The 12,095-nt window shown below is 42.4% G+C and overlaps 1 protein-coding gene across 1 annotated transcript; it reads right to left on the bottom strand.

The window, feature by feature from the left end:
- Positions 1 to 1,823: 1,823 nt before the first annotated feature.
- On the bottom strand, positions 1,824 to 8,021 carry LOC116826173 (nodal homolog 4-A). The gene is made up of 4 exons (XM_075072667.1): positions 8,013 to 8,021; positions 6,801 to 6,951; positions 6,149 to 6,696; positions 1,824 to 2,184 (listed from the first exon to the last, which is right to left on the bottom strand). The coding sequence occupies exons 1-4, from the start codon at positions 8,019 to 8,021 to the stop codon at positions 2,032 to 2,034; spliced, it is 861 nt and encodes a 286-aa protein (XP_074928768.1). The 3' UTR covers positions 1,824 to 2,031.
- Between the last annotated feature and the right edge of the window lie 4,074 nt (positions 8,022 to 12,095).

Raw genomic sequence — 12,095 nt, 5'->3', positions numbered from 1 at the left:
ACAATCTTAAGCCTTAATCATGAATGGTTTAGAGGTCTACAGGTATTGGTGAAGAAACTAGCTCAGAATAGCTTCTGAAAAAGGACTTTAGTTCTTAAAACTAGGGCTTAATGACCTTTGGTAAACTAAGGAATCTGCCAACTATGTAAAATACAATTCACTTTGTGCCTGTTCACTCTTTGGGTAAAATGTAGGCAAAGATTATTCAAACAAAGAAAATGGCATGAATAGGCACATGCTTGATTTTATGTACAATACTTACGATTCCTTTATTGGTTTTCAAGGATGTCTCCTATTTATAAAACAGTGCCAACTAGTCCAAGTACCAGCTAAGCCTTGATGCCTTTTAATTGGTATATGAACAATACTCTAGTAAGAACAAAACAGTTCGGTGTAGAATGAGGGTAAAAAATAGTGTTTTATAAGAGTTCTTGAACTTTACAATCTCAGGACTGTCCTGGCACTATCCTCCCATTTAGCTTTATGAAAACTAAAGAGTGATTGCAATCCTGTGATAGCTGTTCATGACCTCTAGTTGAGAACTGCCAGTGTAAAGTACGGAGCAATGGTTGCTATTGGTTTAGGGCTCTACCAAGACATGTGACTTGGAATACTATTTTTGTACCTTGGAATGAATAAGTGCACCCATAAATAATCACTTCTTTCTCCTTAGCCATATTAAAGCTTCTCTGGGCATTGTCAGCTGCAGAAGAGGAACAGAAGGGTCGTTAGTGCTGCTGCCCCTTTTCTTTCTTTGCAGCATGTTTGGGATCGGATCTGTTCCCCATAGTATGGGAGGAGGGGAATTGCTAACGTCGAAGGAGCTGCTTTTCCCTCTGTAAAACAAAATCTTTTGGATCTTTAAGTTTCTAAGAATGGTTAAGTGGTATGAAACCCAGGTGGCTGCATGGTTGGCACTGCATTTCCCATGTGTCTGAGCCTGTCCCTTAGCTCTGCCTCTGTGCTGCTCTGACCACGCAGGACACTAGCCCCCAGGCTTACAAGGCAACGGAATCGTGCTGTAGGAGAGGAGGGATTAGGTAGCAGAAATGCATGAGTAATGTGAGAGAGAAAAAGTGAAGATGGAAGGGGAAGAAGACTAAAAAATTATTTTTCAAAAAAGAATACCTTGCACTAAAGAGAGAAATATATAAACACTCTCTTCTTCTTATTTCCCCTTGTAAACAATTGCAGTGGTTGCCATAGGGGTGGGGGCACTGGCACAGTTTTTATAGTGGAGGTGCTGAAAGCCACTGAACAAAATTGTAAAGCATTCAATTGCTATTATTACTTTGAAAGGAGGGCTGTCGTGCCCTCAAGTCCAGCACCCCAGGCTCAAGGATGATAAGCATGAGATAGATAGTGTGAGCACAAGTGGGAGGAGAGGTGTCCTGAGATGATCTGACTATTAAAACATGGTCCATGCTTTAAAAGAGTTTGAGAACTCTTGTAGATCAAAAGTTATGTCACTCATCATGAGATACTTACCAGCGAGGTGCTAAAATTCACTGCTAGCCTGACTCTGAGCTAAGAATAAACAGGATTAAACATCATTGTTCTCATCTTTATTTACTGGATAGATTAGCAATTATATTCCTGCACAAGAAAACACACTCAAGTTGCGTGTGCAGTCATATGAGAAACATTTGTTTTACCAGTTCATTTCCAGTGTAGTTCATCCTGAACTCATGACAGCTAGTCACAGACAGTACAGTAATTTGTATTTCAGCTACCTGATTTCAATAGCTATGGTGATATATATATACACACACACACACACACACACACACACACGTATATACTTTGCTTTGAGTTGCTTTGGTAACTGAAAGTACTGGGGTTTGGCACAGCTTGTCATCCTTTCCATGTATGAGTAGGGAAATTTCCTTTTCCCCTTGTCCAAAATGCTGTGTAACTTTTAAGATGGCTGCATTTTAGGGCTGTCTTGTTCATGGTAGCTCTGCAAATATGCAAAGGGGGCTGCAGCTCCTACCTCTAGAACTGAAGCCTGCACAGAGCTCTGCAGTTTCCTCAGTAGCAGCCACACTCTTCTACAATCATGTCCTCATGGTGGCCTATTGTAACCTGTCCCTCTTCATAATAGAGCATGCTAAGTGGACTCATTCTCAGTGAACTGCAGCAGGAAGCAGGAACATGATCAGGGTGATAATATTTCAACAAACTCTGGAGAGGGGAAAAAAAGCCAAATGTCACATGAAAGGTGGTGGTGTTTGGGGATTGTTTTTTTCCTTTCGGGGAGAATAAAAGGAACAAAGCATCCTGACTCCAGCTGCTTGGTATCAAGTAAGAAGAAAAGGGAGGTCAGGTAGTAGGGGGGAAAGGGCTGAGCAGTTATCCAAGGAGTGAGCAGCAGCATGACTGACTAATTATTGGAGAACTTGAAATTCAGCCACTAAGGTGCCAAAGCAGCAGATGCTAGTGTTGTTTGACAGGCTCTCTGAGGGTATGGCTACACTTGCAGCTGTACAGCGCTGCCACAGGAGCGCTCCTGCAGCAGCGCTTTGAAGTACAAGTGTGGTCGCGGCCCCAGCGCTGGGAGAGAGCTCTCCCAGCGCTGCACGTACTCCACCTGCCCGTGGGGATTAGCTTACAGTGCTGGGAGCACATCTAAAGATCTCAAAGCACAGCTCCCAGCGCTCGGGCACTGTTTACACTGGCGCTTTACAGCGCTATAACTTGCTGCGCTCGGGGGTGTTTTTTCACACCCCTGAGCGAGAAAGTTGCAGCGCTATAAAGCGCCAGTGTAGCCAAGGCCTGAGAGAAAGGACCAAAGCTGCAGAGTGCTATTAAGTCCACCACTACAAGACCTCACAAACAAGTCAACACCATCTATTGCCAATGGTATCAAGCTGGTGAGAGGTGTAATGAAGTCATCATGGACACCTTGCCCATGTTCATGGCTAGAAGTAGTTCAAGCATCACTATCAGTACAGTCTCTTGCTGTGCTCCAGGACTGACAGCAGACTGAAAGAGATGAAAGAAATCAGTGGAATCAGAGTATAGCTAGAGATCTTCACCACATTTTCAGTATCATTCTCTAAAATGGGAGGCTTTAGGCAGGAGGATAATCTCCAAATTTGTTAATGTCCAAATATTAGTGCTTGAGTCAGGATCTAACTACTACTTGTTTAAAAGCATAACTTTTCCTGTCTAAGGAAACAAACAACGGTGATCATTAATGGGTCCAGAGACACTTCACTTGCCTTTACAAGCCATAAAGAGGAGGTGGGTAGGTAAGCTCTCCGATGTTTGATTGCAAACTAGAATTGCAATTGCATTTCATGATTTGAAATATCATTTTGCACTTACAAAGCAGCTTTCATCTAAAGATCTCAAAGCATTTCTCAAATGTATTTTCATTGTACAGATGCGGAATCTTAGGCATAGAACAATTAAATGACTTGTCAAACATCACAAAGCACGTCTACAGCAGACAGGAAAATAGAATCCAGCTTTCCAGAGTCCCAGTCTTCTCTGTCTATTCGTCAACACTGCCTCCCTGTTAAACTTTTGTAGATTGCAAAAAAATATTAAATGTACTTGAAGTGTATTGTGCTTGAAAAATTATATTTGCATGTCCCAAAGCTTCGAGAACAAACTGCAGTGTGTTTTCATTCCCATCCTTCTCACAAAAATCAATCATGAAGGCTTTTCCAAATATAACATTTGAATGCTTACTATTCAATCATCACTTTTCTTTATGTACCCTCACAAACCTTGAAGTAGTCATGAATTATCAGATTAATTGCCATGCCACTATTTGTTCATGCTTTTTCTTGAAGCATTATTAGACTGAATACAAATACTGAAAGACTTGGTACTATTTGTATACAAGGTAATACAAACAGGTTATCAGTCAAATACCTATTCTAGAAATAACCAATATCACTTTAAATAGAAAAGAATGCATGAATACTGAAAATTCAATGGAAAAAAAAACTTTGAAATCAATAAAAATACTGAAAAATATTTCCAAAAATCTCACTTTCGTGGAATTAAAATTTGATTTCCCACCCAGCCTTACTATTAACCTGTATAGTGCCTGACTTTTCAGATCTAACTGTATAAGAAAGTTCCTGTGTACTTAAGTCAGAACCAGTAAGATCTGGACAAAGGACATTGTCATGTACCTGATGTTTTAAATTAATTTTCCATTTTCATTTTTCCTTTCTTCATTATTTGTAATATGCTCTCAGGAACCTGAAAATAGTTTTCTCTCTAGCAATTTATTTGCACAACAGGATAATTGCCAATCTTTCACACTTTTATAGTGATATCAGAGTTTATGTTCAGTGTAGACTAACCATTAGAGGGCAGGATACTCGTATACACTTGAACATTCCACTCAGTTGTTGATACAAAGCTCACAAAATAGTGTCCCCAAAAATATAAATGAATGTAGCCTGTAAAAATATTTCAGAATGTTAAAGGTGAACTGTAAATAAAATATGAAAATTCCATCCATTTCATCAATAGCTGCTGAATACCCATTTAGTCAGCCTAAAACGGAATTCTGCACATAAGTAATCATCATCCCCTGGAGTTCTAAAATAGTAAGAACTTAGAAAAATGTAAACTGCCACACTGAAGTAACATGGTGGCTGTGAAATCACCAGCACGGTGAATGCGAGGATATTACACTGAAGTGGGAGCCAACAATCCAGGTGGATGGACATCAAAGAATGTAAAGGGAAAGAAAACGGTGAGCTTTTGGGTAATAATGTATTTCTTAGCTGGCTAGTGGAGGCATTCAGTAAGCATTGGTAAAGTAGTTGGAATTTTAATATTTTATTTGCAATCCATCTTTAAATTTGGCTTTAAAAAAATATAGCTCTTCAGAAAAGTCTGACAAATGTTTCATTTGGCTGCCTAAACTTTGTGTTCTCTGCAATTTTAACTTTGGGAAATAAAAGGAAGAATTCAGACAGCATCCCAGGGTAAAATTCTAACCCTAGTGAAATCAATAACAAAATTCCTACTGACATCCGGGAGAGGGGCAGGGTCAGGATTTCACCCTGAGTCCCTGTTCTTAGATACTATGCACAAGAGGAAGAATGGGCCTACAGTTAAGACACAGAGGCAGGAGGTCTGGGTTTATTCCCAGCTCTTCTACAGATTACTGTGAAACCTTGGACAAGTCAATTAATCACTCTGTGCCTCAGTTTCCTTATCTAGAGGTGTTTTGAAGCAAAATTGTTTTCAGTGCTTTATCCTGAGATAGGAGGTGCTGTAGAAGAAATGCAAAGTATTATGATTTATATCCATCCTAGAAAAAGTTACATTTTTCCAAGGCTTTCAATAATGATTATCCACTAGTATGTTGGAGCAGTTCTGATAAGGTTAAAAGGTAAGGAACTAGAAAAGAACATTAAAGTACTCTTAAATTTCATTTGGCAGCATAGAGACTGATTTTCAGCCTAGGAGGCCTAACTGCAGTGATTTTCAAAACAGTGGTTTGCAAGGAATTGCTAGTAGTCCATAAAGAACCAGCTGGTTTCTGGTTTCTCCCTTCTTGTTTCTAGCTACTAAAATGCACTAAGACAAGCTAAAAATGAATTAAATACGTTGTTGTTGTTGTTTATTGCATGTAAAGAATTGATGTACACCTCTACCTCAATATAACACAACCCAATATAACATGAATTCGAATATAACGTGGTAAAGCAGCACTCTAAGGAGTGGGGCGCGCACTCCGGTGGATCAAAGCAAGTTTGATATAACGCGGTAAGATTTTTTGGCTCCCGAGGACAGCGTTATAGCGAGGTAGAGGTGTAGTTGCCAAAGGAATGCTGTGGAGATTATGGAGAGGGAGGAAGGTGTCTACAAGGCACTCTATTAAGCTGTTGTCCACACTATTAAAACTTTGAGAACTCCTGCCCTACTAAGTGTTGTTAAAATATTAAGTAGAAAGGAGCAATTTAACATCTGTGTCTTGGAAATGTTCCCTAAGGATACTGAATGCCGGGAGGATGGGGGATAGGGAGTCATGCTGGTTTCCAATAGAAGTAATTATGAGTTTTCAATAAGCAGGTTCTAACATGGAGAAAACAATAAATTTTATCAATTTGCAAAGATCAGAGTTTTATTTATTGAGAAATCCTGAGACTGATCAGAAAAGGGATCTTACCTGCACATAGGCATTGTTAGTGGGCTGGAATTCCTCTTCAGGTGATGTGGGACATTCCCCTTCGCCGCAGAAAGCATTATATTTTGGGGGGTATACAATCCAGGAGCCCCAGCCTATTCCATCAAAATCCGCATGGAAGTCCACTCTTCTGCACAAAGATTTAGAACCAGCTCTCTCTGGGCTCTGTAAAACCAGCTCTTGGAGTTTCTTGTGGTGCCTGTGCGTCTTGGTACTCCACAGGTGCATTGTGCCCTGCATCAAGTACTTTGAACCCTTAGCCGTCTGCAGCAGAGTTGAGCATCCCACTCTCTTCCCTCCTTTGGAGAAACTGGGGAAAAGCACTAGGAGCACCTGATTGTCAGCAGAATTCAATTTACAGTGCTTGCGCTCTTTTTTAGGCAAATGTGTGGCATATCTTCTTGTCTGAGCTGGAGATCTCCTGGATGAATTCTTTGTTGAATTCCTACTGTTGAACCACTTGAAAAGCTGCTCTGTGACTTCTAGGACCATCCAGTTTGAGGGAAAGGTGGGTGAGGCAGCAAATGAGCCTAGATGGAGATTATCCAGCAGTCACCGTCACTCTGGCAAGTTGTTTCCTGCTGGTAAAAGATATCTAGCAGCACTGGGGCATCATCAGGGTCAGAGTGTCCCTACGGCCTGGACAAACGGAGTCTTAATTCAGCCAGCTGCAGCTCCTCCCTTGGGTTAATGGATGAGAAGTTGAATACAATTACCCATTTCTGCCCCACTTGATCAACACCTGTGCAAAGTGAAAAGCAAGGCCAGTTTGAGATATGGATTTTCTACTGGAACTTAAATCCACAGGTGATAATATCAGCTACACAACTAAGTACAAGGACCAGAAGAGTTTTCTCTCTGAGATCAGTTCTCTTCACGAAAATGATTTTTTTTATTGCAATATATATATATTGTAGACAGAACATAGAAAAACCTTTCACAGAGACATTTGTAAGTTAAACTGAAGAGATACGTTTTTAAGGTGATTTAACCAACTCTCAACAGATGCAGCAATAAGATTCATAGATACTAAGGGCAGAAGGAACTGTTATGATCACTGCATCTGACTTTCTATAGCTGGCAAGTTTTCTTCCATTTTCTTTCCAAGGTATGTGTTTCTAGAGCATCCATATCACCGTATATATGTGTAATGCCTCTGCGCCTTCTTAGAGCCCCTTTAACATATATACAGTGGTATAGGTGCTCGAGAAATACATACCTTAGAAAGAAAATTCAAGGCCTAACCTAAATCCTGCTATCCAGTCAATCAGCAACTGGTTAAGACTGAGGAATGGATTATTACTAATATTTTTAACTTTTTTGTATATTATATTATAGAACCTAGGCGCCCCCAGTGATAGAGCAGGCCCACATTGTGCTACATTTGTATTTCATACTTCATACCATATTACACATTACAGGGAGTCATTTATACTTGCATATACTGTCCCTGTAATTATACAAGCTGTGATTTGTGTGGTTAGTGAGCATTCCATTATAGAGATACATACAATATAAATAATATGGCTACATTTGTTTTGATGAACTTACTACAATGTAGTAATCTTATAATTTGCATTTGTTACATAATGTTCTTATGATTCAGTATCGTTACACTCCCTGAATAATTAATTTTTTTAGTGTGGCGAGAAGGGAGAGGGAGAGTAAGTTTTAATAAAATAAAAACCATTACAAAGTTACCCCATCTAACTCACCTAAATCAATAAAGCTACAATGCTATTTTGAGATTCCTAGAGACAGCACAATCCATTCTGCTCTCATGATTTAAGACAGGGGTTTTCAAACTGGGGGTTGTGGACCCCTCAGGGGGTCATGACGTTATTACCTGGGGCATTGTGAGCTGTCAGCCTCCACCCCAAACTCCGCTTTGCCTCCAGCATTTATAATAGTGTTAAATACATTAAAAAGTGTTTTTAATTTATTAGGGCGGGTCGCACTCAGAGGCTTGCTATGTGAAAGGGGTCACCAGTATGAAAGTTTGAGAACCACTGATTTAAGAGCTCATCAGAAATGTCAGTGACATTTAGAGCCTTTAGTTTTCCAGAATGCATTAGTCATGCTATATTTAGTAAACATTTTACCTGCTTCTAATTATTCCTGTTTTTAAGTAATACAAGCATTTCTCTTATTGCATCAAATACTGATGTTAAAATTATCATAATTTTTTGTTTCAAATTCAGCCATTCAGAACTATGTCTGACTTAAACAAGATTGATCAGATTCCTGGGGGGGAGGGGAGAATCAATAAACAAGATCATATATATCAGGAGAATCTATATCATCCTCCCTCCCCCCCCTTTAATTCAAACTTTTTATGACTTTTGTTCGAACAAAAGTTAGCAAAAGGGTTAAGTTTATTTTTTATAGTTTGTGGACCCAATTCTGTCCCTAGAATTTGCTTCAGAGATCTTGCACAGCTGTAGCTGAGAATTGAATTTGACCCTGTATGACTACAGTTTAGTGGATATGTATTCTCACATGCTCCAGCATATATCTCCTTTATAATATACTGTATGATCAGTTTGTTTCTTCGTCCTCCTACTTTTTAAATTATTAAAAGCATTTATTACACATGGCACTGATGAATTATTTCATTCTCATCTGTAACCATGCCATGTAAATCTAAGATGATGTAACAGATATGACTCACATAGCACTGCCACTGTTCTATGATATTGAATTTTGTCTGCTGGTAAAGGATAGCAGTAGAGAATGTTCAACTCTCCCTAGTAGAACTGGGCATAACTAGGGGAAAAAATTTCCTAGTAACTTTTGTAAAAAGATCCAGTTTTTTCACATAATTTTGAAGTTCGAAAATTCAAATTTTTGTCAAAATTGAAAAAACATCCAACTGCTCATATGTCCTCTGCTTTTCCTCCCTCCAAATTTCAAAATGCTGTCAAAGGTTTGACATTGGAAACATGTAAGGTAGCTCCGCTCCCTAGGATTTTCTACAGAAAGTTAGCCAGCTGAAAATCATTGGAGGATTGCCTAGGAAAATCCATTAATGACTTTCAACCTCCAGGGTATCTCTCCAGAGAGGAAAGGACAGAAAAGCAGTGGAATTATTCTGCAAGTCTTGTTGCGGCAGGCTGTAAACTGCTCCATATTTCCGTACACACACATAAGTTTCCAGAAGAGGAAATGAATGCTCAGTAGCTGAAGGTAATAAATCGATGGCAATAGGGGCAGCACATATTGCAGAAGGGTACAGTAGTGCTGGAACAATTTGTATAGCAGGGTGCTGCGAACCATTGAAACTAACTGTAAACCCTGTATATGATGACAGGTTTCAGAGTAGCAGCGATGTTAGTCTGTATCCGCAAAAAGAACAGGAGTACTTGTGGCACCTTAGAGACTAACAAAGAAAAGCTTATGCTCAAATAAATTTGTTAGTCTCTAAGGTGCCACAAGTACTCCTGTTCTTTTTCCTGTATATGATGGAAATCACATCAAGCCAGGGGGTGCAGCAGCAGCCCCAGAACCCCTAGTTCCAGCACCTATTCAGGAGTAAGCAAAACAGGTTAAGATTGAGGGGTTGTACCCAGGCGTGTTATTGATGGGGATTACTTACAAAACTACAAGAGGTTAAAGCAGCAAGCAGTTTTTTAAGGCAAGGGTTCTCAATCTTTTTCCTTCTAAGGCCTTCCCCCAACATGCTATAAAAACTCCACAGCCCAGCTGTACCACCACAATGGTTTTTCTGTATAGAACAAGATGTGTGTGTATATATAGAAGGTAGTAAGCAGGGCAATTGCCTGGGGCCCTGCACCAAAGGGGGCTCCTCAAAGCTAGCGTTGCTCAGGTTTTGGCTTCAGCCCTGGGTGGTGGGGCTTGGTGTCCCAGGCTGCAGTCCTGTGTGGTGGGGCTTTGGCTTTCTACCCTGGGCTCTAGCAAGTCTAATGCTGGCTGTGGTTGGACCACAGGGGGCCCCGGACCCCTAGTTGAGAACCATTGTTTTAAGGGAACTGATAGATTGTGTCTCTTCCAAACAAAGGCTACAAGAAAAAGGGGAAGATTGGGATGGGACCTATTCATGTTCGCGATGGCCATTGAGGATGATGGTCTGGAGACAATCTAATCCACCCCATGGTTGAAAGAAGAGTGGCAGGATGTGGATTGCAAATCCTTTCCGATTTCTGTGGTGACTGATATCTGGCAGGGGCATGGATCCACATTCTCTGCCTCAGGAGGAAACAACCACAAAGGCCACCACAGCTGAAGGGAGAAGGGCATTACAGTCAGGCTCCTTCACAGGTACTCTCTCCCTTGCAGAGTTTATTCAGCCAGCCCCAGGGATGTGGATTGGGAGGTTTTGAACTGTCTGGCAGGGAGATTTGAAAAATCTATGAGGCTACCAGACATCACAGAAACAAGCATGGCACTGGAGAAAAAGGAAGAAGAGAGCACTGGAGAGTGAGAGTCTGATCCTGGGTGCCTCCATTTACCTTACTTGTCTTTAAATCAAGCCCTAAGCGCACAGCACTCTGGAGACAGCAGAACACAGGACTGATTCATCTATGCATCTATCCCCTAAATAACTGCTGAGACATACCCTGAATTAAAAAGCAGTCAGTGAAAGGCATCATGATCCATGGAATTTCTCATCAGTAGCTATATGCAGTTGTTGTAGCCCAGTGCGTCCCAGGATATTAGAGAGAGAAGGTGGGTGAGGTAATACCTTTTATTGGACCAAAACTTCTGCTGGTGAGTGAGACAAGTTTTCCAACTACACAAAGCTCTGATTCATGTCAGGGAAACGTGCTCAGTGTGTTGATATCGCATTTAGCAGGGACACATTTCCCAGACCTGAAGAAGAGCTCTGTGCAGCTGGAAAGCTTCTGTCCAATAAATGGTATTATCTCAATCAGCAGTAACTGTCACACAAAAGCCTGCTGCTCACAACAGTAGTATGAACTGGCAAAATATATGCAAACACATCCTAAACGCAGTTAGAAAAGGCTGTGAGATCTGTATGTATACATACTAGACATTCAATTTTATATCCAGGCGAATCTTACTTGAAACGAACATGTGTGTGACAGAGATATGGCACAGATAATCTCTCCTTCTCTTTTCATTCAGATCCACTAATTGGTCGAATGCAGCACGGGGGGAAGCACTGCTGTGTGAGCAAAGAGCAGCACGCTCCACTGCAGCAGACACTGGATCCCAGCAGTGACCACGCCTTTGCTAGACGCCCACGATAGAACTAGAAATGACAGCACCCGAGCACAGCAGCGCGCGGTGCCCGATACAAGGCCTCATAGGTCTGCAGCCAACGTGGGCAGGATGAACGGCACCGCCGGTGGCGCTTCTGGTGCCACTTACTGTGCGGCCGCAGGCTGTGGCCGCTGTCCGGCCGGGAGCCCGGCGCCCCTGTACAGGCTCACCATGGAGGCTGGCGGAGCAGTGCCTGTTCCTGAGGAGATCCCCGAGACGCCTCCCGGGGCTGGGCTGCGGCGGGGGGCTCTCGCTGGCTGGGGGCGGCTCTCTCCGGCCAGCCTCGCCAAGCGCAGCAGCCAAAGCGCCCAGAACAGGCGGCACCAGTGCCCGGGCTGGCATCTTCCTGTCCCGTCCCTCGCTCCATGTTGCCTCCCTGCGCCGCCGCAGCTCCGAGGGGCTCGGCTCACAGGCCATTGGGGGCGGCTCCCTCTCGTCCCCGGGCCCTGCCGGAGTGGGCTCGCACCGCCCGCACACAGGCACTGCTGGGGCGGAGAGGAGAGCCCAGCTCGCCCTGGGTAATGTCCGAGCCTCTGTGCTGCGTTGCCCAGGCCCCTCCTCAGAGCACAGCCCCCCCGACACCCACAGAGCCCTCGCCCCTTCCCCAGCCACCCTCCCCCAAGCCCTGCACCAACCCGCTGCGTCCTGCCTTGGGGGGTCCTGCAAGTTTCTTTTGTTAGTTAAG

This window comes from Chelonoidis abingdonii, chromosome 15 (assembly GCF_003597395.2).
Source record: "Chelonoidis abingdonii isolate Lonesome George chromosome 15, CheloAbing_2.0, whole genome shotgun sequence".
Taxonomy (NCBI): Eukaryota; Metazoa; Chordata; order Testudines; family Testudinidae; genus Chelonoidis; species Chelonoidis abingdonii.
The sequence above is the reverse complement of the archived record's forward strand: the minus strand, read 5'-3'. Positions and strand labels throughout refer to the sequence as shown.

Coding starts and splice junctions, on each gene's coding strand:
- LOC116826173 (XM_075072667.1), bottom strand. Junction 6,697..6,800: donor ACTCCGTTTGTCCAGGCCGT/AGGGACACTCTG, acceptor ATCTCCATCTAG/GCTCATTTGCTGCCTCACCC. Junction 2,185..6,148: donor CTAACAATGCCTATGTGCAG/GTAAGATCCCTT, acceptor TCCCCTCTCCAG/AGTTTGTTGAAATATTATCA.